The 26,765-nt window shown below is 34.0% G+C and overlaps 2 protein-coding genes and 1 long non-coding RNA gene across 30 annotated transcripts in view; 1 reads left to right on the forward strand and 2 right to left on the reverse strand.

The window, feature by feature from the left end:
* Positions 1–26,765, forward strand: part of EXOC6 (exocyst complex component 6) — a 223,923-nt gene that overhangs the window by 141,143 nt on the left and 56,015 nt on the right. For 27 of the 28 annotated variants that reach the window (XR_007406899.1, XR_007406900.1, XM_049103546.1 and 24 more), the window contains 2 exons: positions 4,628–4,807; positions 26,348–26,489. Coding sequence is in view for 25 of the 28 variants with exons in the window: in XM_049103546.1 (XP_048959503.1) it covers positions 4,628–4,807; positions 26,348–26,489 (322 nt within the window). In the remaining 3 variants the exon portion in view is untranslated. Of the gene's footprint in view, positions 1–4,627; positions 4,808–7,729; positions 7,821–26,347; positions 26,490–26,765 lie in introns of those variants that run through there. The other variant, XR_007406901.1, reaches the window with a different exon arrangement.
* On the reverse strand, positions 1,864–2,647 carry LOC112672066 (cell division control protein 42 homolog). Its single transcript, XM_035708079.2, has one exon. The coding sequence runs from the start codon at positions 2,553–2,555 to the stop codon at positions 1,974–1,976; it is 582 nt and encodes a 193-aa protein (XP_035563972.1). The 5' UTR covers positions 2,556–2,647; the 3' UTR covers positions 1,864–1,973.
* Positions 3,128–26,765, reverse strand: part of LOC112672068 (uncharacterized) — a 29,175-nt gene continuing 5,537 nt past the window's right edge. Inside the window, exons 3-4 of the long non-coding RNA XR_003144009.3 lie at positions 19,349–19,391; positions 3,128–4,360 (exon numbers count right to left, since the gene is read on the reverse strand). This is a non-coding gene — a long non-coding RNA (uncharacterized LOC112672068). The remainder of the gene's footprint in view (positions 4,361–19,348; positions 19,392–26,765) is intronic.

A 26,765-nucleotide genomic window follows, 5' to 3' on the forward strand; every position in this document is an offset into this window, starting at 1 on the left:
GATGCTCCATAAGTTTATGTGAGCCTTTAAAAGAAAACCTGGTCACAGGGATCTTTTGTCTTGGTTACAAAGGCCACAGTGCCTAGTTTGCCGTTCCCCTGTTGCCATTCTATCAGAGTACTGTTGTCTGAGTGAGAACTCACAACTACCATTTCTTCTTTTTCTAGTTTCTTAAGGTGAAAGTTTAGGTTATTGATTTGAGATCTTTTTTCTTTTATAATATAGGCATGCATACTATAGCATTTTCTCTAAGTATGGCTTTCATTGCATCCATAAATTTTGGTATTTTTTTATTTATTTGTTATGTTTTGTTTTTCTTTTTCTTATTTCTCAAAATATTTTCTGATTTGGATCATGATTAATTCTTTGACCCATTGACCATTGATTATTTAATGGAGTCTATTGTTTAATTTCTACTATTTGTTAATTTCCCAAATGTGCTGCTGTTACTAATTTCTAATTTCATTCTGTTGTACTTGGGAGTACATACTTTGAATGATTTCAGTCCTTTTAAGGCTTGTTTTATGGCCATACATATGCCCTCTTCTGGATGGCATCCCATGTTCACTTGGAAAATAATGCATGCACTGCTGTTTTTGAGTGGGATATGCTATAGATGTCTGTTAGGTCTAGTTTTTTTGTATTGTTGATCAAAAATTTTTCTTCTGTGTGTTCAAATCCATTGAACCCTTGTAATAATTTTTTCATTTCATTTATATTGTACCTTTCAACTGTAGAATTTTTTTTAAGATTTTATTTATGTGAGAGAGAGAGAAAGCAAGAGAGAGAGAATGAGCAGGGGGAGGGGCAGAATGAGAAGCAGACTCCCTGCTGAAAGGGGAGCCTGATGTAGGGCTCAATCCCAGGACTCTGGGATCATGACCTTAGCCCAAGCAGACACTTGACTGACTGAGCTACCCAGGCTTCCCTCAACTGTAGCATTTCTACTTAAAAAAAAAAAAATTGTCTTTAATTAATTAATTAATTAATTAATTTATTTATTTTTGACAGGGAAAAATGTTTTTTAATTACGTACTCAATCCATTTGGTGTATTTCAAAAGGTGCAATACTTTTCTTCATTTATCAGTGAAAGAAGTTAGAAATTAACTTCAAAAAAAAATTCAGTAAATGGCAAACAAATTTCCTTGAAAGTCACAGTCACATATATAGTGCATCCTAGAAAAGAGGAGGGGCAAGACAGGTTCCACCCACTTTCATGAGTTTCATCAAATACTGGACCTACTCAAGGGTGGAGAGAAAAGGCAACTTTCAAAAAGGAGTATGTTATTAAATGAGGCATTTACTATACTCCTTCCTAAGAGCACCAGGTGGGGAACAAGTTTTCTTTTTTTTATTTATTTATTTATTTTTTTAAATTTTTTTTTGGGAACAAGTTTTCTAAACTAGATCTAGGAAGTGGAATGTGGAATCAATCCGTCCTCCTCCCCTTAAGGGCTGTCCAATGGTTAATGAATTTAAAAAACATGGCTAAATGAAAACAAACCCCACACACACTCCCCGCACCACCATCCCACCCCACCCCCGCAAAAAAAAAACAAAAAAAACAAAAATAAAACAACAACAACAACAAAAAACTAAATGTCCCAGATCATTCTCCAGAGTGGATGGAGCCCGGGAGCAGCTTCAACAACCCAAATTAGTCTGTTACAGAGTCATCACAAGCATGCCTTGCTTTTAAACAAAAAAAAAAATTTTTTTTTGAAACGACAGAACAAAAACTAGTACTAATCACTTTTCTGACAATACACAATTACTCAAATTAACTAGTACTGAGAGGGGTAAGGGGACCATACCTATATGGGCCTTGTCTCACACGAGTGCATGTGGGTAGGTGCAGGGCATTTGTCATTATTGCAAAAACGAATTTTAATCTTTAATCTTTAGTTTGATTTAACATTGCTTTTAGTACGATGCTGACACCAGTTGTGCAGAAAGGGCTCTGGAGAGATGTTCATAGCAGCACACACCTGCGGCTCTTCTTCGGTTCTGGAGGCTCCAGGGCAGCCAATATTGCTTCGTCAAATACATTCTTTAGGCCTTTCTGTGTGAGTGCAGAACACTTCACATACTTGACCGCCTTCAGGTCACGGGCCAGCTTTTCAGCAGTCTCTGGAGTGATAGGCTTCTGTTTGTTCTTGGCAAGTTTCTCGATAGTAGAGGGGTCATCTCGGAGATCAATTTGGGTCCTAACAAGCAAGAAAGGAGTCTTTGTCTTTGGACAGTGGTGAGTTATCTCAGGCACCCACTTTTCCTTCACATTTTCATATGAGGATGGAGAGACCACTGAAAAACAGACTAGAAATACATCTGTTTGTGGATAACTCAGCGGTCGTAATCTGTCATAATCCTCTTGCCCTGCAGTATCAAAAAGTCCAAGGGTATATGGCTCTCCACCAATCATAACCGTGACTGCATAGTTGTCAAAAACAGTCGGCATATACTCAGATGGAAATTTGTTTGTTGTGTAGGATATCAGGAGACATGTTTTACCAACGGCACCATCGCCCACAACAACGCACTTAATTGTCTGCATTGCTGAAACAGTTTTGTATCCACTTTAAATATATCAAATTCGATGATGACCTCAGCTCCTCTGCCGGGGCCTGTCTTTTTATTTATATTCTCTTTTTGAGGCATTGCTGTATTTTCCTTTAGCTCCTGAGACATGGTTTCCTGTAGTTCTTTGGACATATTTTAAATAGCTGATTTAAAGTCTTTGTCTTGGGGCACCTGGGTGGCACAGTTGGTTAAATGTCTGACTCTTAGTTTCAGCTCAAGTCAAGATCTCGGGATTGTGAATTGAGCCCTGTGTTAGGCTCCCCGCTCAGCAGGGAGTCTGCTTCCCCCCTCTCTCTGCCCCTTCCCTGGTTTATGCACATTCTCTCTTTCTCTTAAAAAAAAAAAAAAAAAAAAGGAAAGAAAAAAATGAATAAATAAAACTTAAAAAAAAATAAAGTCTTTGTCTTATAAGTCCAATGACTGAGCCTCCTTAGTAAGAGTTTCTGTTGATTGCTTTTTTCCTGTGTATGAGTCATACTTTCTTATTACTTTGTATGACTTATAAATTTTGTTGAAAATAGTACATTTAGATAATATATTGTGGTAATTCTGGAAATCAGATTCTCCTCTCTTCCCAAGGTTTGTTGTTTTTTCCTGGTCGTTGGTTGGTTGATTGGTTGTGACTTTTCTGAATTAATTCTATAAAGTCTGTATACTTTTTCCTCTATGACCACTAAAGTCCCTGCTTGGTTAGCTTAGTGGCCAGCTAATGATTGGATGCAGATTTCCTTAAAAACCTGGACCTGATAAGTTCCCAGTCTTTGCTGAAGAACTATATGTGTGTATTGGCACATACCTTAAACACTCAGGCATTTGACAACTCTGCTTTAGGCTTCACTTCCTGCTTGTACAGAGCTTCAAGGTCAGTCATAGGTGAGAGCTGCTTAGAACCTTCTCAGTCTTTTCTGAGCTTATGCACAGCCCTATGCATGTATGTAGCCTTATAGAATCCCAGGAATATGTCAGAGCCTTTAAAGTCATCTATGGATATCTCATAGCCCAGTTTTTCCTTTCAAGCTTTTTAGTTAGTCAGTTGTGTGCCCTGTTATATACTGCCTCAGGCATATGTAATGTTAAATATTTGCCTTTAATTATTTTCAACAAATGTCTCCCGAGAAGACTTTTTGCACTAGACAAACCCCAATTTAAATCAAATAAAGACATCTCTATATGTGGGGCCTTCCAGGGAACCATCAGATAGTTGAAATAATGATAATTATCTGGATATGTGGTTTTGAAGGAGCTCCAACCCCGATCTGTCCCCTTTGATGACTGTCAGGCTACTAGTTTTTACCACAGTTGTGGGATGTTGATTTTCAAGGATACTACAGAGCTGGATCAGGGGAAGAAGAATGGAAATAAGGGCGCACTGAAACTGCAAAGCTCATTTTCTTACCAAGATATGGCTGTTTTTCTTGAAAGAACACTGTTTAGAATATTGCAAGTTTTGAATTAATTTCCAGAGTTCTGGAAAAGTTGATTTTGACAGTTTTTGCTAGTTTTATTGTTGGTTTTATGGAGGAGAGAATGTTTGGAGATCTTTGCTCTGCTGTTTTTGCATCACTCCCATCCTTTCCTATTTCCTCCTCTGAGAAGTTAACTATCTCTTTCTTTTTTTTCTTTTCTTCTTTTACTCTTAGCTTAAAACACCAGCAACTATTCCATTTCTTCTGTGACAGTCCAACTTTATTTTTCTCAGTCAGTGGATGGGGTGGTCTTCTGTGTTCTTGACAACTTCTGTTTTTTTCACTTCTGTTTCTTCTCAGGGTCTTCTTAAAGCTGTGAGAACAATTCAGAATTAATAACTTATAAATTATCCTACCAGACAAAAATGGAAAGGTGATAATGAGGTTGGGGGAAAAAGTGATGTCAGTCAAATAGACTACTATCAGCCAAAAACCCAACATTTTTCATGGACTTCAAATAAATGACTAAAATAATAGACCAAGGAAAAATATAAAATTAATTTTAGAATTTTGAGAAAGCTTTTTAAAATTATTTTCTTCTATAATTGTTTCTAATTTGTATTATTTTGTTCTTTATCAGGATGCCCGACATGCAGCAGAAGGAGAAATATATACCAAACTTAATCAAAAAATTGATGAATTTGTTCAGCTTGCTGATTATGACTGGACAATGTCTGAACCAGATGGAAGAGCTAGTGGTTATTTAATGGATCTTATTAATTTTTTAAGAAGCATCTTTCAAGTGTTTACTCATTTGCCTGTAAGTATACAAATTTTTAAAAATTGTATTGTAATTTTTCTTACTAAAGTATATTTTAGAATTTAATCTTACTTTGAGGTTTACTTGTTCAAACCAACTTCCTAGCTTGAATATTTTCTTTCCATTATTATAGATCCATTTGTGAGGACTTCTAACTTGCCAGTTGTTTCAAGTTTTAATTTATTTTAATTTTATTTTTTTATTATTTATTTATTTATTTATTCATGAGAGACACAGAGAGAGAGTGAGTGAGAGGCAGAGACACAGGCAGAGGGAGAAGCAGGCTCCATGCAGGAGCCTGATGTGGGACTCGATCCGGGGTCTCCAGGATCACGCCCTGGACTGCAGGCGGCGCTAAACCACTGCACCACTGGGGCTGCCCAATTTATTTTAATTTTAATTGGAATAACTAGAACTCTTTTTCTACCAAAACCAAAACAAAACCCTGAAATTCAATGTAGACTTAAATTGAAATAAACTCTAACAGGTGCAATTCTCATAAAAGTCCATATAATCAATGGCTTTTCCAGTAGAAAGGCGAAGAAATTATTCAATATTTTTAGGCCAGAGATTAAAAGAAAAACTGGAACATTGTTTTATCCTGATATATAGTCATATGTGCATCTATATTTTAAATAATCTATTGATGAAACGTTTATAAATAGCAGGGGCATTTGGGCATGAATAGGCTAGAACAGTGGATTCTTCAGATGAGGAATGCAAAGACCAAAGAGATTATGTTGGGATGAACATACTTTCATTAGGTATATTCAGAAATAATAAAACTACTATTAAAACATGAGTGGTGTAGTTTTGTACAAATAAAATAGGAAAAACATTTGTTGACCTTTTTATCTCATAATATGATTAGCTGAACATAAGAAAAAAAACAAACCTAGTTTGAAATAATAAAATATAGAAAGAAAAGAAAAAAAGATGTAGCTGAACACAAAAATATTTAATCTCAAGCCTACCCGACTACCTCTAACCATCTCTCTTGTTTAAAATGGAAAAAAAAAAAGTTATTCTCCTCATTTTTTGACTGTCTCCATCATGAGTTGCTCCAAAGGGCAATTGAGAATAGTTGAAGGCAGGTGTTGCTAAAAAACAAATAGAAGAATTTCCTAAAGAGATTTTAATAGTGTATGTGTGCCAAAGAACTTTTAGAAGCTTTCCCAGGGATTATATTATATTCCTAACTGCTGTCCTTCTGTTGAAAAGGGAACCTGTATATATGTTTAATTCTTGTTTCAACTAATTTCTAAAGAAAGTGTTCCTTAGGCACCTGAGTAGCTCAGCAGTTGAGCGTCTGCCTTCAGCTCAGGTCATGATCCCAGGGTCCCCGGGTCCTGGGATTGGGTCTTGCATATGGCTCCCTGTGGGGAGCCTTCTTCTGCCTCTGCCTGTGTCTCTGCCTCTCTCTGTGTGTCTCTCATGAATAAATAAATCTTTAAAAATAAATAAATAAGTGTTCCTCATATAGTATGGATTAAATAATTGTTGAATTAATTTGAATTCATTTTGTCAGTATACATCCCCAGCCAAAAGCAAACTACAAGAATACACGTGTGTGCACACATATATACACAGATATACACACATCCTATTTTTATGTTGCAATATCTGTTTCACAGCTTGACACAATGTGAAAGGTAGGAATTTTGTGCATAAGTTAGGTAGAATTAAGAGAGTTTATATGTTAGAAATGGTTGGGGCAAATACCTTACTTCAGGAAGCTAACATCTGGAGAGAAATCCTGCTTTCTCTTAAGGTGTAATGTAGTAACACTGAGGGAAACAGACTCCTGGCCTAGCTAGATCATTCATGTAATCTATTATGGTATTTTGTATAGTTTTAGGTGATTCTTCATATGCCATTTTGGATTTTAATGTCATCTAAGAAAACTTTTTCTGTAAGGGAAATAAGCTTTTATACAATGCAGAGCAACAAATGCAATAATAAAATATAGGGCATGATTAAATAGAAAATTATAGTTCACAGCTAAGAAAACAGAAATGGACTTTAACAACAGTATATTCTTATTCAAGAAATAAACTAGAAACATAATTCCCAAGCAAAAATATTAAATTATTGACTGTAATAAGTTTTAACTAGTGTTGATAATTATATTATGGCTTAGTATATTAATTTTCTGAAACACTAAAATTATATGTTCAACTATATTGTTTTCTTTTGAGTAAAGAACAGACGCAGTATTATTAAACAAATTATTTTTCTAAGCAGTATATGTTATATAAGCTACCATTTTTATTTTAATTTTTTTTGCTGTTGTTGTCTTTTGGTGGTTGAGGGGGCAAGAGGGAAAGGGAGAGGGAGAATCCCAACCTTGGGGGTTCTCGATCTCATGACCCTGAGGTCTTGACCTGAGCCAAAATCAAGAGTTGATTACTTAACTGACAAAGTCACCCAGTTGCCCCTATTTGAATGCTTTAAATAAAATAAAAATAATTCCTTAGTTACAGGTTACCCTGGGACCCAGATGGAGGAAGGGGCTTCTAGACTCCTTTAATTCTCAAAGAAGCTTCAGAAGATTATTTATCACATTTAGTTTCAAGTCAGCTTAAGCAAAAGTAGCTATCCCACTTACAGATACGAAGAGTTAAGTAGTGGCCATGTTCCCTGTCTATCCTAGTTTTGACATTGTTCAAGGTCAGTGCAGTGAGTTAGAGTCAGTGGGATCTCTGAGACCAAGGACTACTCTTGAATAGTGCAGGTATTGGCCATTAGTGTAAATAATTGGACACAGAAGTTGAGTCTGTGGGATAAAACTTTGATCCCCCCAACCCTAGAAAGTAACTAAAACAGAACACTTAGTATAAAAGCTCCATTCTTAGCTTCATTGCATATTTAGTTTTTGTCACTCCCTGCCACTGTTCCAAAAGAGTATTTTCTCAATCACAGGTAATTCGCTGACCACATTGCCTGGTACAGGTTGCATTGGTTCCCAAAAAGTCATAATCCAACCAATAGAATTTTGTTGTCTGCTCACAAGGTATGAGAACAATAGAAATTAATGGATAATAACGATTTTGATGGGAGACCAGGAAAAGAATTTTGTTATTTTCACTTTGTAACTACATTGTGGTAGCAATAGGAAGCTGTAGAATTTGGAAGACCGCAATAATATTCACTGTAGGTATTTCTTATTTGTAGGGTTGGATGAGTGAGAGAGTTGGTATATTACTTCCCTCACCTGTTTCTCTTTACTTGCTCTGTTTTAGCCAGTGCAAGTTTATGTAGCAGATGAAAAAGTAATTTAATATGCTTCTATATTAAAATATTTATTCATCTTCATTTCCCCTTGCTCTAGCATAGAGGCCAGGCTTTCCACTGACCATAGAAAGCAACAGCAAGCTAAATAGGCAGTATTTGCAGTAATGACTGGTATTACTTCATTACCCAAAATGTTAAGCTGCCCTGTTAAATATATTATCTGCCTCAAGGGAACTTGCCTTTTTCTGACTCAATTAAAGCAAACCCATTTATCTTTTATTGTTCTTGTGGACCAGGTTGCTGAAGTGAGGAGAGCATAGGATGGGATCTAGAATTAGAACAACTTATGCTTGAATTTTAGATTTGTGATTTACTAACCATGGGGTCCTGGCAAGTTGTTTAACCTCTGAACCTTTTACCTTTTGCAAAATAGGCATAATCCATTTTCCTATAAGACTATTATAGGATGAATTGAAATAGTGTCTAAAGATATTGCTTGTCAGGGTGCTTGGCATAAAGTAAGTATTAATAATAGATGTTAATTTTGTATTTTCTTCTCCTTTCTTCCCTCTGTTGCTGTTTTAAGGTCTTTTGTAGTATTAGTTTCATTTTTAATATGCTTTACTTTTTTTCTTGTTGTATATATGCCTACATTTTAGCTTGATATTATTTAGCTCTGAGCTTTATACTTTTACATTATGTAGCCATTAAAACCTTTAATTGTGAAAGATATTCACTTTAGAAAGCATATTTATGTGAATACTTATAACTTGAATATACTGCTTATAATGGCTAACAGATACCAGTGAAGTCTGTTTAGTATATGAAGTAAATATTATTTCATCCCTAAATTAATATTCTTGGAATCAGCAGTTTTTACTATTTCATATGTATAAGTAGCCCTTCTTGTTTCTAGTATTCTTTTTCCTGACAATAGAAAATACAGCTAAGTATAGAAGAAATAAAAATTACCTATTAACTTGTCAAAGGATAACCACTGTTAACATTTTGACATGTATTTTCTTTCATATTGGCAAGTCATTTCCTTTTACACAATTATGAGACTTAATTTAAGTCTAATTTATAAGTAAGTTTCATTTTTTTAAAAATAAGATTTTGTATTAGCTAGAAAATTTAAAATGAAAGGAATTTTTTAAAGTATTAAATATTCATTCACCACTTGTACGTATGTAAATAGAAAAAGTTGTTGAGCAGCTTAAACATACCTAGTTATTTTTCATGACGACTGCCAAGTGGAACTCTAACTCTGTGAATGTACTGCTTTAAGACTCAGCATTGGGGCAGCCCTGGCGGCCCAGCAGTTTAGCGCCACCTTCATCCCAGGGTGTGATCCTGGAGACCCCGGATCGGGTCCCATGTCAGGCTCCCTGCATGGAGCCTGCTTCTCCCTCTGCCTGTGTCTCTGCCTCTCTCTTTCTCTCTGTGTCTGTCATGAATAAATAAATAAAATCTTAAAAAAAAAAAAAAAAAGACTCAGCATTGGTCTGTTCCTAGAAAGAACAATGAACATTTCCTTTCTTCATAAATGCTAATAGTCATGTGTTTGTTTCAATAAAGATATTTTGTTGATTTATAACCACTAAAGGCTATGTATAAATGGTAATAATGACTCTTTGATTTCTTCATATGTGATTGGCAAAGGGGACCCAATTTACCCAAATTCTATACTAACAAATGGTTATTTTTTACAGTAGAAGTCAATAGAGGATATGCATTCATGATTCAGTTGCACATATTTCTTCCTTTCTCAGAACTCTATTTTATCTTTAGCCATAATGTAATTTTCTTTGCTTATATTTGCTATTACGCTTGAGTTGTTAAGTAAACTAATCTTGTTTCTGTTTGAACTGTAAGCATCAACTTTTCTTCTAAGAAAAATAGCATTTTCCTTTGCTTTCAAATATGCTTAACTTTTGGTTTTCTGCATTAATAGAAATCTTGTGATGAATAGTAAAAAATTAGACATGACTTTAAAGAATAATGAATTTATCTTTGGTATCTTTATTATGAATAGATGCCTGGAAAGCTGTTTATTAAAAGAATATCTATTGGGGTGCCGGCGCTTGGGTGGTTCAGTCAGTTAAGCAACTGACTTTGGCTCAGGTCATGATCTCAGGGACATGGGATCGGATCAAGCACTGTGTTGGGCTCCCTGCTCAGTGGGGAGTCTGCTGCTCCCCCCTTCCTCTCTTAAATAAATGAAATCTTTTTTTAAAAAAAATCAAAGACTATCTATTAATAGAATCATTTCTCCCATATCTTTTTCCCTAAGATTAGAGATGCCTTACTACTGAGAGAATTGGCTTTAGAATAGTGATGGGAGGGACACCTGGGTGGCTCAGCGGTTCAGTGCCTGTCTTTGGCCCAGGGCGTGATCCTGGAGTCCTGGGATCAAGTCCCACATCGGGCTCCCTGCATGGAGCCTGCTTCTCTCTCTGCCTGTGTCTCTGCCTCTGTGTGTGTGTGTGTGTGTGTGTGTGTGTATCTCTCATGAATAAATAAATAAAATCTTCTTAAAAAAAGTAGTGGTGGGAATTATTATGGGAGCCTGTTCTGCACATTTCTTCCCAACTGTGCATTCAGTGACATCACATTAGTAGCCATAGGTAGGAGTAGATATAGACTGAGGAGATCAGCAAATCTTACAAATGAAGGCTTTTTTCCCAAGAGAATTGTTAAGCATCTATTAGCATAGCATTAAATACAGTGTATATTTTAAAACCACATTGCCAAAGAAAAATGGTTTACTTCTGATTAACAAGAAATGAATCAGAGTATGTGTTCAATAATAAAATTATAGTAGGAACTACTTTGAAGACAGGGAAATTATCTGATCTTTAAATTCTGTATCTACTTCCCCATCTAGTTCCCTTTTAAGGTTTTTTTCTTGTTTGGGTGTTTACTTTGAAGGATTTTTCCCTTGGCTTAATTTTTTGCTTTCAGCCATAAGTGTTTTGTTGATGGCCTAATTTAGTATCCTTTGTAAATTCTTTATGCTTTATGTATCTGGTGACACTAACTTCTTAATTTGCATTTTTATTTCCAAATATTTTGAAACATATTATGCTTGCTTTAAGTGAGAAACAAATATATATGCAATAATAAATGAAGATAATTTGGTCAGGAACAGAACTGTTCTGTTATGTAATGTAACTTTATATGTTATGTATGTTATGTAATGTAACTTTAAAAGTCATTCTCTCCTCGGGGCACCTGGCTGGCTCAGTGTGTAGAGCATATGAGTCTTGATCTTGAGGTCTTAGGTTCAAGTCCCACATGGATGTAGAACTCACTTAAAAAAAATTATTCTCTTCTTAAAAAATTTTTTCTGAAGATGCAGCACTATATTGAAAATTTTAAGATTTGGGGTCTGGGCCAGATTCTTCTAATTAGTGCTGTGAAAATAGATAAATCGTTTAACCTCTGGGTCAATTTGTTAATATCTGTATCGTTTCATAGAGCCTAAAATAAAGGTTGTTTTGTTAATACATGTACATAGAAATAAGTCAAATAGTCCAGAATAGTTTGGGATGGAAAGTAGCTCCTTCCTCACTCTTTCCTCATACCCAGTCCCACTTTCCCAGACTGCCATTTTTTAATGTATGTTTTTATTTCTTCTGGTGGTTATCTTAAAAGATACAGACTATCTAGTGATTCTCTGCTATGAAAGATACGCATGCATAAATATTTATACTCCTATTTTCTTGTTCCTTCTACTTTAGTCCGTATCTTAATTCTATGTAAGACAAAGATATGAGCTTCCCAACCCTTTGCTTTATTAGTTCTTTATCTACTATCTTTTGATAACTACAGAAGCCTTTGTCTCTAATTTCAATTGTACCAGTTGCTGTCTGGAATTGCTGGAATTGGTGTGTAGCTATTAACCTGGTGTTTTCTTTCTCTGCTCTTTGGGTAGGGAACTGTGTCCTGGATTCTGCATGTTTTTATTTCTTCACTGATTGGTTTTACTAAACTGCCTTATAACTTCCTCCTATTTAAATCCTTGCATATTGCAGTGTCTTCTGTCCTCATGCTTGATAGTTTAGCTGGTTATATAATTCTAGTTTGACTAGCTTTTTCTCTGATATTTTTCATGGCATTTCTCCATTGTCTTTTGGCATTTAGGTTTTAGGATTTGTTTTTTCTATATAATTCTAGTTTGACTAGCTTTTTCCCTGATATTTTTCATGGCATTTCTCCATTGTCTTTTGGCATTCAGGTTTTAAGATCTGTTTTTTTCATTCTTAATATTCTGAAATGTCATGGGGATGTGTGGAAATGTGGGCTTTTATTTTAGTCACTTATCTCTTTACTTAGCAGCCCTCCTACAAAAACTGTGTTTCCTTTTTCAGTGTAGGAAGATTGTAATCTATTATTTTTTAGATAACTTTGTTCCCTCCAATTCTTATCTTCTCTTTTCTGGACTCATTTAGTTAGATGTTTGATTTCCCAGATTGATTCTTTTTATCTTTTATCTTTTTTGTTCTGTGTTTTAGGAGACTTTCCCAATTTTATTTTTCAATGCTTCTATAAAATATTTTGTTAATTTAAATTTTTTAAGGAACCACTTCTGTTTTTAAGTGTTCCTTTGTCACAAAGTACTGTTCTTTAAAAAAATGAATATATTGTCTTTCAAATCTTCATGAGTATTAGAGGATTTTGTGGGGTGTTTTTGATGGGTATTTTCAGTTTCTTAAATTATCTGTATTACCCTTGAATAGATTTTTTTGTTCTTTATTTTGCTTATTCTCTTTTAATAAAGAAGGCACAGAGAGCTGATATGAGTTTACTTTGCTACTGTGTACATACCCTTTTCTTGGTCAACTGACCTACTCAATTCCCCTGAGTAGGAATTGACTGGGAATTTTTTAAAGATAGAGGATCATTTTGCCTAGGATTCTTTACCTTGGAGTGAGCAGGTATGGAGCTAACCATGAGATTGTGGCCTCATCTCTTCAGGGCCAACTTCATGTATGTGGGACCTATGCAGTTGCAGGGGATCTAGAGTTTAGAAGGCTCCTGCATGTGATTTGGTGCTCAGCTGTTGTTTTCTTGCAATTATTAATAATTTTTCAACAAAGGGCCCCACATTTACCTTTTGTACTGAGCTTCATAAATTATGTAGCCTTCTCTGCCTCTCTTTCCATTATTATCACTCCATGCCAGAATGAGCAGAGCTCTTTTTCCCTCTCTTCCTCATCCCTTCCACCTATGCCAGAAGCCTCAGCTCTCCTCTAAATGTTCTTTCATTATGTAAATTGCCTCTGCTCTGTAGGTAAGGGATCATTGGCATAGTTTGAGAAATCATTAATTACCTTCCTTATTTTTCCATCTCATTTCTCATTTCTGTCCTCTCTCACACATCTCATCTCTGGACCTCTCATACACAGCTGACTCTCAGGTCCACTGTAGTTCCCTGTTAGCAAATAATGGGCAGTGTCTTTCTCTTCTTTGTTTCATCTACTTTCTGTCTTCCAGAAATAATCTCTTTATGAATTCCCCAAGCATTTTCTTTTTTTTTTCCCCCCCAAGCATTTTCATTTTCTCCACTCTTAAACATTTATTCATTTTTTACAATTCTGTGCTTTTTATTTCACTTCTATCTCAGGGCAGATGGGAAGCAAAGACATTAACTTAGTCTACCATCTTGATTCTGAACAACCTGCTTCCTTCTCTTTGAAGTAAAATGATTGGATTAAGTCATCTCTAGGGTCCTTATATATAATACTATGTTTCTGAGTATCATTATTTCATACAGTTGTAAAGTCCCAACCTAACATAGATTTATTTATTCTGGCACCTTATTTTCTCTTTAAGCCCTACCCTTTTATGTTCTTTATTCTTTGGTTCAAACTTTCTTCTGAGTTAGATATATGGGTTTACATGTCCTTTTACTTGGCTGAAAATTGTAAAGGAGAATTTTAATAGTCATCTGTACAATCAGAGGTTTTAATCACCCTCTCTTTCATGTGACACCAGAAAGAATTATATAGAAAATACAGATTGTAGTTTTAAAATCATAATACAGGCAGCATTGAATACGCTTTAGTGCTTATCAAGTGAAAACATAACTGTATATTGTATATATATGCTTACAAATTGGTTTTCCTTATTTGGATATTAATTTTAAATATATGTAATGGTAATGAATCACATTGATCTGATTTTTTGCCCATAAGTCATAAAAATGATATGATGTGAACTATGATGAAAGCATACCAAGTCCTATGACTTACATGGCATTCATGTTAAATGTTGTTGCCAGACTTTTATTGACTTTTATTGGAAGTTAAATCTAGAAAGGACTTAGAAATTATCTGGAGTCTAGTCCAGTCTTCCAGAAGGGTGAGTTGTCTGACTAACACAGTTGCCAGCCCACTGCTTACTAGGGTTAATTAGGATGATCGAGCTGGCTATTCCTCTATTACTGTTTGTGTGTGTGTATGTGTGTGTGTGTTTAACTCATTGGGTGTTTGGTGAAGAGGACAGCTTCCCACACAGAGGGGCACCTTCAATGTAGGCTATATCGGATGTTGGGCTGCCACTAATAAATAGATTTTGAATTTCATTGACCTAATATAATAAGGTTAAATCCATGTTTCAGGGTAAATATCTTTTTCTTAAAAAAATAATGCTTAAATATTATATAGTTTATTATCAGAATTTTAGAAGTAAATTAGATAATTTTTAAAACTTAAACAGTAAAAAAAAATTAAAACTGGTAAAGTTCTTGGTATTTTAATACTAACTACTTGATTAGGTAAACAAGTTTGGAGGAGGATTTATCTGATTGGTATTGATGTAAAAATTCACATACAAATCTTCCAAATAAAATGATCACATTTATGTAATAAATTACTGCCTTTAAATTATAGCAAACACAGAGCCAGCTTGCTTGTTTTGTAGTGTATTTTGCTACTTTTAAACACTGCTTCTACTGCTATTGGAATACATTTTCCTTTTTTATTTGATTGCCTGGCTGACTTCCTTCTCAGACTAACAGCAGTGATCATGCAGCCATGACGGTAAGTAAATACAAGCCAAAGCTAGCATGTAAATTAGATAATAGTGAACTTCCTGCAGGCTTATTTTTCTCTCCTTAGGTATTAATAGTAAATCCTAATTATTTGGGCAGTATTTTTCATATGATTGTAGTTGTGTGGAAAACCGCATTTGAAGGCAACAAACAGTATTTATTTTGGTGAAGCAGTCGGGGATTCTCTGGCACTTGATTGCGAAAGTTAGTATTATGGTGCATCTGTGGTGAGTGCAGTGCTTTGGGAAGCCTCTCTGGTCACCTCATGCATGACAGGGCACAATTTGCAGATATTTTCCTCATCTGTAAAATGAGATCAATAAGAGTACATGCCCTATAGACTTTTGTGAAGGTTAAATGAGGTAGTATACATAAAATATTTAGAAAAGTGCCTGGCATATAATAAACACTCAAAAATATTAGTTATTATTATTACTTATAAGACTATTTATGCTTTTCCTGAGTGCCTTTTCTCTACAGACCTTTCCCAAACTCCACTTGTAGAAATCTACCTTGGTACGTAACCAAGTATGATTCATGACCTAGTGCAGATTTTTCTTTTTCACTCCAAACCCAGTACTGCTCTCCTGAATTGCCTTAGTTTTTATATTTTTTCATTACTTCATCATATTTTGCATTTTACTGTGTTTCTTGCTTCATTCCACCTCCAGTTGTGAGCTCTTAATGGCCAAAATAAAAGCTCATAAGTATTTTCTGAGTGTGCAGATATTAAAAACTGTTACCTTAAAAAAAAATCTCAACTAGCTTTTGGAATCTAAATGTTTCTAACATTTCTGTTCCTATTCCTATTATTGAAATTCAGATTTTATTATAATTGCTTTCTGATTAGTGTCTGCCAGTAGTCTCTCCTCACTTCAGTTCATCATACATACCAGTGCCAGATTATTCTTTCTAGAGCACAATCTAATCATATTTCCCTGTTGAAAAGCTTCAGAGTCTCTTGCTTATCTAAAGTAGAAATTTTACAGGCTAATGAAAAGAAGTTATGTCAGCGTATTTCCTGACCATTGCTCAACATGGGTATTCCAAGTAGAAAATTCATTGTGTCCTGGATTTTTCATTTTCTACCTTGGCTTCATTTATAACTGTAAAAATACTGACTCACTTCCCAAAGCATCTGTAATACTAACGCTCTTCCCAAAGCATTTGCTAATTCCACTTAACCATATGTGGATACTTTGTCCCACTTTTACATTACTGTTTATATTTTGTCATATTACTATAGCTGTTTGAAGACTTGCCTTCTTTCCACTATTAGAATTTAATCCCTTTATGTCAGGAACTATTATCCACTCATTGTATCTTCTGTAGCACCTAAACAATATTTTACACAGAAGAAGTGCTTGATAAGTATTTTTTAAGTTAACAAGAATGAAATAGTAAAGAAATAGACTGTTATAAAAATCATTTTCTTGTATGCATTGAGTGTAAAAAATATACTTCAAGAATCAGAATTTTTGAATCAAATTTATTTGTGAAGTACAGAATACTTTCTAGTTTTGAAGAGAAAGTTTATAGTCTTATTCACAGGAAAAAATTTGGAAAATGTCTGTATGAAATTTATTTAGTACAGGTGGTGTCAGTACTGATTAAAAATATTTGTCTGTTTACTCTTTCCTTGCATATCTCCGTGAAAGAATAACATAATAATTCAAATTACAACTCTTTTCACACCTGTAAATTGCGTAGTGATTTAAGCAAAATAAAAGACCTGAGAGTACCAAAATAATGGTTGTGAATTCCCAGCACTAAAAACACTGAAGAGACAGATCCTCAGGCTTTCACTTCAGCCTTTTCTTCATTTGTGTTAAGTACTTCGAAAGCTTGTTTACAGGTTTCCAGCAGATAAATCATACACATGTTCAAAATACAGAAGTCATGTTCAGAAGTGATACTGATTCTGCTGTCCAAAAAAGCCCCTCAGATTGTTTCTTGTCCTCTATTTATGAAGGCAGGGATAGATTTGAGGATCAGGTTTATATTAATTGGCATGAGAAATTTTAAAATGTTTGGCACTTAAATATTCAGTGTTTTGAAAAAATTACTTATATGAGATAGTTCTTTGGTGATAAATGAACTAATGATAAATGTCTAATGACATTTTTGATATTCTTTTCCATACTTTATAAAAAATTAATTCAATTAAGTACAAACCAGGGCAGCCCGGGTGGCTCAGCGGTTTAGTGCCACCTTCAGCCCAGGGCCTGATCCTGGAGACCGGGATTGAGTCCCATGTCAGGCTCCCTGCATGGAGCTTGCTTCTCTCTCTGCCTGTGTCTCTGCCTCCCTCTGTGTGTGTGTGTGTCTCATGAATAAATAAATAAATAAAATATTTTTAAAAAGTACAAACCAGTAATGGTACATTAGTGCACTGGAGATAATTAAAGAACTTTGAGAGAGAATATAAATGAAAAAACTGAAAACAGTCAGCCCACTCTTAGAAATAGAATTTGTATTTTTTCTTAGGCTTTTTATTTTTTTAATTTGTAGTTTTTTAAGTAAGCTTTACACCCAACATGGGATCTGAACTCATGACCCTGAGATTAGGAGTTAACATGCTCCACCAAATGAGCCAGCCCTGGCCCTCTTATGTTTTTTCTTAAGCTTTTTGTTAATGTAATAAAAGTTAAGTGATTGTCACTACTGCAAGTTAATTGAAAGAAAAAAAAAAAAGAATCACTTTTTAGTTGAAAATGAACATAGTTGAATTTTATAACTTTAATCCTTTCAAGTATTTATTAAATTGATGCTAGCCAGCATCATGGTGAGAGATTTAATTGCATTAAGTTGTATTCTGTGTGTGTGTGTGTGTGTGTGTGTGTGTGTATAGCATAGCACACTTAAATATTTCCTGCTGTCAAAGGTTGTAGGAAACAGCATTTTGATTCAGGGCATAATTGGAAGAAGTAGTAGTAAAAAAAAAAAAAAAAAAAAAAAAAAAAAAAGAAGTAGTAGTGATAAAAGGCTTTTAGTTTAGAAGGAAACACGTGAGAGATTTAGTAAAAAGCTTATGGATTAGGAGAGAACTCTAAGACCTGACCAGTAAGTAACAGATCAGGGAGATATAAATGAAAATAATTAGAATGGATTATTATCAGTCCATAGACTAAATGTATGTGTATGTATACAGATATATACATATGCACACTTAAAAAGATTCTGTAACTTTACTCTTTAACAGCTATCAGTGAAATAGACTGTATCATTGGTGATGGCTTTATGAGCAAGGTACCATTCTGAACAGGAAGAATCAGTACTAAAAACAAATGAAAATGCAGTGTCTGGCAGTTTTACTACCAGGTGGCAACAGAGAATTCATGTTAAGAAAGTTAATTGAATTTTTGCAGATAGGAATGGTAAATGGTATCTAGGAATGCAAATGGTATCTTCCCCTTTAAACCTGTATCCCACAATGGAAAGAAAAATATAGAAGATAATTTTTCCCCAAAGTTAAATGGACAATAGTTGAAATGGGATGATATTTACATCCATTTACATATTTAGATAAATTAAATTAAATTAATTAATTTTAACTTAAATTTATTATTCTTCCTTCTTTTTTGGTATGTTTTTTCCTATTTAGGGACTAAAATATGTGGTTAAGAGATTGAGTTTGAATTATGTTTTATGAGCAAACAAAGGCAGCAAAAAAGGAAGTCAGATCCTCTAAAGAGAAAGATAGGAAATGGTAGCACAGATGGAGTTGGAAGTTTCCTGTCTAAGCCTCTATCCAGTGATGCCAAAGAGCCTGTTTTTCTTTTTTTTCTTCTCTGTATGGAGCCTACCAGGAAAGGAAAAGGGTGAAGATAGAGCTGATGGGAGAGGTAGAACAGCCTTGGTGCATTTATATTTACAGTATGTTAGCAGGTCAGAGATAACAAAATTCATCAGACCACCATGGTGATATATACTTATAAAAAACTTATGTAAGGTGCTATATATGAAGGGAAGAAGATTGAACTTTGGGAAATCCCACCAAAGAAACATGTTCAGACAAATATGAAATATAGGGAATGGATTCAGAAAATGAGCAACATTTTAATCTCTTCCTTTTCTTTCATTCAGGAGACTTTAGGCATTGTAGGAAAGCTGTCATGTTCTTTTAGATCTTTTACTTATGAAAATTGGTATGTTAAATGTAGCACTGAGATTAAAACCTCTGTCAGTTCTTTGGAAACAAGAAGAGAGCAGTTGGCAAAGGCCTACTGTAGATATCTATAAGGACTTACTCTTTACTCTGAGTATTGCTGAATGTCATTTGCAAGATGGTCTCTAGAAAAAAAAAAAAGGTAATTAGATAACTTACCTTGATCACTCCCTCCCACTTTGTATAGGTTTTGTCTTTTTAAAATCTATATCCTCCCTCCACTTGATTCCTCTCCCTTACTCTTAAAAATCCCATTCCTCAACTGGAAGTGAATCTAAAAGTATCTACCCAAACCCCATTCCCACATTCTAGGACAGCCCTGTGAAATTACTTATTCAGGAAGTCCTTGACATTCTGGGTGAGTATACCCCAAAACTTTGAGAATTTTCAAATTTGAGGATACTGCTATGCCATGTAATTTCTTTCAGAAAATGCTGTGAAATATAACTGAAAAGTATAGACCTCAATAAGAGTTATTTTATCCATGTCAACTAACAGAAGACAGCAGAGCCACACTGAGTTGGGAAGTTGGGACTTTGTATTCAGTCTCTGAGTGATAGATACCCCCCATACCCATTTCATAGAGCATGTTATTCAAATATGTGCCTCAGCAAATGAAGCCCTACTTGTACTGGACTCTGAAATTCTTAAAAGGTTGAAGCCTAAATTTCAATCCTTGAATAACAAAGGCCTGCTTTGCACTATACTTTATATATATGGCAGCATTTATGATATGTCAGCTACCTGCCTACATATATTAATAAGAGAGTCATTTGGCTTGAGTGACATTTGTCCATTTTACTATCATCTGGAAAGTATTTATATTGTCTAACGTATTAGTGATTCTGGCAACTTCTTTGCAAATTTTAATTTGTACTGGGATTGCAAACTGTAGTACATTTTAATGATTAAATAGCCTTAATACTCTAAGCTGGATGCTTATGTAAAGAAATGAGGATATGACTCTGCTATCAGAGAGCTGTTGCTTTTAGAACCGTTCTTGGGATGCTCCAGTATTTCACTCTTATTTCTGTGACTTAGCCGTAGTAATCAGTCACCACAGGGAAAATTACAGCTCATCTTTAACTTCCCCTGCTTTTCTTATAATTGCCAAGTGAGGAAACTTATAGAGCCCTAATATTTTATTGCTTCCCTACTTAACATATGCCTAACTGCCCAATTTTCTATTAACAAGTAGATATAAGAGGAACAGGGAGACCTGGGTGGCTCAGTGGTCGAGCATCTGCCTTTGGCTCAGGTCCAGGTCATGATCCCTGAGTCCTGGCATCAAGTCCCACATCGGGCTCCCTGCATGGAGCCTGCTTCTCTTTCTGCCTGTGTCTCAGCCTCTCTCTCTCTGTGTCTCTCATGAGTGAATAAATAAAATCTTAAAAAAAAAAAAAAAAGAGGAATAATGCCTGTCAGCTTCCACACAACATAAACTAGCTTCCTCTTCTTGTCAGTCTGGGCAAAAGTGCATGCAGCTTTCACCATTTTATCTTGATTTCTGATATTCTCAATTGCTTGGAAGCAGAGGCATTTCTTTAAAACCTTGACTTCTTCTAGACTTTGCTTTGCTTGTCTTTGCATTCTCTTTCCACCTATTAAAGGTAAAACAAATTGGAAGATAGCATGGACCTGCCATAACATCAACAGTGATACTTACAGAAAGCTAAAAATCTGGATATTACATGTCATCTAAGGCCATGTTCAAAAGATTAAAAAAAAAAAATTAAAAGGCCACCAAAATTTGATGAGCCCAGTGGTTGGAATAAGGAAGTTTTGAGTGAAAGAGAAATTGCCATATATTATAGCTGTCCTAAAATTTTCCCAGTTTGGGGAAATTTTTTTCTTGACTTTAAGATAATTGTGTTCTATTTAATCTGTATGCACGTGTGTGTCCCCATGTCTCCGGGAGCACGCATTTATGTTAATCTCATATCCTTATGATTGGGAATTTTTAGGAGAAAAGCCTGAAAGGGGAGAATGTGAATTTATACTTCACTGCAGAGATTATGGTTTACTGATGTGGTAACCACTTCTTGTGGGGTTAAAGCTTCTTTAGGTAGGGACAGAAAGAGTATGAGAGGAATATAGAAGTCTAAAAGAGGTATTTTGGAGAATGTTGAAGGTGTTTAGAGTTGGGTGTATTTGTGTATTTCGATAGACCTATGAATGTTTTTGGCATAATCTCAAAAATCTATCTTCAAGATAGTGTTAAAATTGTTATTAAAACTTACTGAAGGAATTCATCTTGATATTTAAACCTTTATAACTCATCCATTCTGTATTGGGAATGAGACATTTCAGTGTTACATATGTCAGTGTTAGAGTGTTCAGCCAGAAGCCTATTTTACTAGAAAAGAGAATCTTTGTGCATTTGTGAAGTCATTTTAGGGAAATTTTCATATTTTATACTAATGTTTTAGGTATGTTTTTTCCTGACTTATTTAATCAGGACTTTTAAACATATTATTAAAATAATTTAAATTAAAAATTAATTAACATAAGAGCAAGATGTAGTTTTATATAATAAAACTCTAATTTTTTTTTTTACTGTAATGGTTTTTATATAAAAACAGAAGGTATAATAAATTTCATAAGTTAAAATACCTACTTTTTAACTAGGCATCTTTTTTCATATATCAGTTAGGAAATTGTTTCTAATTTTAGTGTTTACTTCACATTTGATGAAAGACCTCACTCTCTTAGTCAAACTATTTGTCTTAAAAAAGGCTAAATACATTGTTGGCCTTTGGGAGACTGACCAACTAGTTCATCAATGCTTCCCTTTCTCTTTTGCTTTAACTCTGGAAACACTATTTCATCGTCTTAAGTGGAATTTATGTAGCAAACTGAGAGGCAATGAGTCTGAATATTATGGCACTATTATACCACTTTAATTTAAATAGCTTAAAAAATTAATAACAAATAATTGTAAAACACCGTACAGAATCAGAATTAATTAATAAGTTCTTTTGCCAGTGTTAGATTTACTATTCAAATTGACCATGGTTTTATTTGTTTTCCAGATTTTTCTGACAAGAGTTACATAACCTTTTAAAGCAAAATCTGTTACCAATTTAAAGAATAATAAATGCAATGCACAATATTTTTGAGTCTATATATTTCTTTTTACTTAAATAAAAAAGTAGTTTATTGTGCAAAGTTGACCTTTTGTGGGAATATAAATAAAGTAAAGTGGATTCTCCTGGGATCATTAAGGAAGGGAGACCAATGCAGAAAGAATGGTTGTGATTTCAAGAGCACATTTTTATGTTAAATGTGGTTGAGAAAGAATGAAAGCAGTATTGAAAAATGGTTTCAAATAATTACTGTTGAAATCAAACCTTTCTTTTTTTATTAGATCTTTGAAATAAGAGAATGGTGAGACAGAAATGAAAACTTCAAATGAAAATTTAAATGTGTCAAATTAGTTTTTAAGTATTCTACATTTCTTCTATTGTTATGAGTAGGTCTATCAAAATATTACTTTGAAACCAAAACAGTTTTGAGCCAAAATCTAATAAAATCTGTTGTATTTTTGTTACCATGTCATTTTGTGGTGTTTCAAAGGAAATGGAGTATCTTTATCCTAATCTATAATAGTAAATTATTTTAGAAATTTGGCTTGACATACAAACAGATGTGTTTTCTTGAGTCCTTTTAAACTGAGGGTTAGTGGTTTGTGGTTTATTGTTCCTGTGATTGGCATTAAAAGCTTTATTTCACAGCTTGCAGTGAGGGACTATAGGGTAGAGAGTGGCTGTGTTCCACAAACTAAATTCAAAAAGTGTCAATCAAGGTCTCACATAGGTTGCTTAGAGAATGAGTTTTCTTACTGATTTCACCAAATGTCGCCTCATGCTGTCTTTGATTGGCACAGCCTGGCAGGGAGGATGGATGAATCTGTCACCGACTGGTTAATTGTGTTGCTGGTCTCAGTCTGACATCAGGTCTTTGACTCTTAAGTGGCTCAATACAAAACAAATTAGCAGATTGTAGTCATATTTCTCATTCTATATGCTTTGACTTTGTTGAATGCAGTCCATAAATCATATTGACTGACACACAAGTAAATGATGAAAGCTGCTTTTGAGACATGGATCTAGAAAGCAGCACTGTGAAGGTGCCATGGAAGGATGCATATGGTTGACCCTTTGGGAATTTCCTAGGAGCCAAATGTCTCCTTACCACAATTGTTCTTAGAAGAAAAGCTTTGGGGTAATGCAAAAAGGATCTAATATGTCAGCAGATTCTCTTTTACAAGTTCCTTTGAAATCTAAGAAGTTTGTCTAAGGGTTTTCTCTCTTTGCAAGTTGTTTTTCAGCAAAATGTTAGAGGAGGGTAAAAAAGGAGTTACCTTTAAAAGTTTGGCAGGTGTTTTTACTTATTGAACTTTGTGTTAAAGAGAAAGAAAATGTTAGTAGTTGCAATTAATTTTTCAGATGAAGGCTGCAGAAATTCCTACGTGCTTGAAATATATTCATTATTTTGGTTTTGTTTGTTAAAAAACAGCATTTCTAATGAAAAAGGCTAGTTTTTAAAGATAGTTGCAAACGCACTTAGATTACTTTTGTTCTAGAAAATGATAATATTAAGAATGTCCACAATAATAGTAATAATAATGTTCAGAAAGGGGTGTTCTGGTTATACCAAAGTGTGCCAAGGGCTATAGGCATCAGAAATGAATTGCCGAAGGTGTTTTTTGGATGTGCAAATATTTGAAACTTAAAAATTTTCTAAATATAAGTCATAGATGGACTTAAGGATATTTGTGCATATTTTATAGATAGGAAGTAAACATGTTAAAAATGTATTATTTTATAGAATATAACTTTTTAAATATTTAAAGAATTCAAACCTTTGATATTAACTTTAATTTTGGGCTTTAGACTTTATTTCATTTGAAAAATTTTTTTTCATTTGAAAATTTATAAAATATAAGAAATATTTTAATCTTATGTCTTTGAGAACAATAAGCCTGTATTTAATATGCATTTCAGAAGAAATTTGGTGTTAGGGTTTTATTATCATATATGTTGTTTAAACAAAAAGCTAAATTTGCTCGCGCACACGTGTGTGTGTGTGTGTGTGTGTGTGTGTGTGTGTGTGTGTTCATTACCTATTTCCACCAAGATTATGGAACAGTCTGTATTTCTGTACTCTTACCATCATTTTTGGCTCCAGTACTGTGGTTATATAGTCACTTCTAGCATCTGAACCCATGTTGAATTTTAAAGACCACCTTAAAATTATATTACTAAAATTGTGCAGTGTGTTTACTTTTGAAATGAATATAATAATAATTATAGGGGGCAATTTATTAATCTTTTGCAGTTGGTATATTACAGGGGCAACGTAAGTAGGACATGGAGCTGATTGGATGGAGAAGTACATGAAACTAAAATGCAGTAGTTGTTCCATTAGGTCAAAATTACATTTCCATTAAGTATTTTTCAAGCCTACTATATGTAATTAAATGACATGTCATTGATTTCTCCTTTTTCTATGTTTTTGTCCCCCTCCCATTCATATTGATATGGTGCTTGAGGAATGGAGCTGCATGTCTCCCAGACTAATTCCTCTTGGGTTTGAGGGATCTTGAAGCATGCTGGGTTTTGCATTGTTTGTTACATTCTTTTTTGGCAGTTCATCAGTATCTGTCAAATATATTGTTTGCATTGGCTTTTATCTCTAAAGTTTTTGATTAAGAAATTAAGATTCCATTTCAGATAGTTTTTCACTGCTAAGTTTCTGAAAGCTAAAGACATATTCATAAAAGCTGCTTCATTTCTAGTCTGACTTTAAATGTGTAGTTTAATGAACAAATGTTCTAATAAACATCTTAAAAATATAGTTATGTTCTTTTCTAACAGATCAACTCTGTAAATATTTCTGTACCAATTTAGTGAAACATTTATGTTTAGATTTTTACATCATTTTGTAGCTTTATTGGCCTTTTTGAAAGTAGTAAAAAACATAATTATCAAATAGCATTGAGTAAATATTTATTAATGCAAATGAGGCAAAACATGACACATTTTCCAAAAGTCACTATTTCTGACCATATTTATAGATCTTTGAATCCTATCACAGAAGTCAATCCATCACCAAATCACATGGTTGTAGGTTGAAGAGAGCAATACTAGGAGCAGTGTTACACTAGAAAACTGTACATGAGAGAGTCTTTATAATATTTTAAGCTTTTAATTGGAATACAGAATCCGTTTAGATTAACAGTTTATACTAAAAGTGATGTTGTCTGATTCAGCTTTGTAATCTAGAGGCTAAATACTAGAAATTATAATTTTTAAGAAAATATAGCCTTAAGACTATCAGTGAAAATTTATGTAGTTTTTAGGAGCTTACTGTAGTATAAAATATTTTATAATGTTATATATAGTGAAAGAAAAACACAAGTATTTGTAGTTATTTAACCACATATTTCTAAATAATCAGATGATTTAAAAACTAAATGTAGATCTGTAGATGATTTTGAAATCATATTGGTAGGCAAGCTCCCCTCCCCTCCAGCTAATTGAAGCTATGCTACAAACCAGTGTTCTAACTAGAAGAACTTATGATTCCAAATAAATTTTTAATTTTAGGTACAGTTTAAATGAAAATAAATTATATTGCTTATTAACTTTATTCTGACTTGGTTATATAAAGCAGAGCTTAAAGAACATCATATGAATAAAATGTTCTGTCAATATAATTATTTTATGTCATAAATGTCATATTTTAATGTGCATTTTTAAAAATACTTGGGACATTTCAAGAGATCTAACATAATAATTCATGGATTTTTTACTTGTCTTTTGATTTTCCTGGGTACAATTAGAACTTTAATGATATTTATGTTCTAAGAAGGACAAGTAAACAAGAATATAATTTTTAATTCTTATGCTAAAAAGTATAGCTGCTTAGAATACAGAAATAGAAAGGCCAGTTGATCACTGTTGTACCCCCAAGAAGACAATAAAAAGAATGTCAGATATATAATTTTTCTGATACTTTGTGGTGTATTTCTATGTTTGTTTATTTATGTTTTGGTTTTAATATTTGTTTTAAACAGGGGAAAGTTGCTCAGACTGCTTGCATGTCAGCCTGCCAGCATCTGTCAACATCCTTAATGCAGATGCTATTGGACAGTGAGTTAAAACAGATAAGCATGGGAGCTGTTCAGCAGTTTAATTTAGATGTCATACAGTGTGAATGTAAGTACCTTATTAAATCTCCTGCATTTCTAGGAATCTGTATTTAAATTATATGGGAAAAAAATGGCACATAAAAGAATGACTCAGAAAAGAGAGAAAAGACCTGAATCAGTGAAATTTTCAGCCTTTGAAGCAGTTTCTTTCAAGAAAAATATCTCAGTTTCAATTTAAGGGCTCTAGCACTCCAGAAGCACTGAAGTGGTTCTATACAGACTGGGATAATTGAAAAGATGATTCATTTTTCTCCTTATTCCTTTTTCTGGTCATTCTTGCCAG

Source organism: Canis lupus, chromosome 28 (assembly GCF_003254725.2).
Source record: "Canis lupus dingo isolate Sandy chromosome 28, ASM325472v2, whole genome shotgun sequence".
In the NCBI taxonomy this organism is placed as follows: domain Eukaryota; kingdom Metazoa; phylum Chordata; class Mammalia; order Carnivora; family Canidae; genus Canis; species Canis lupus.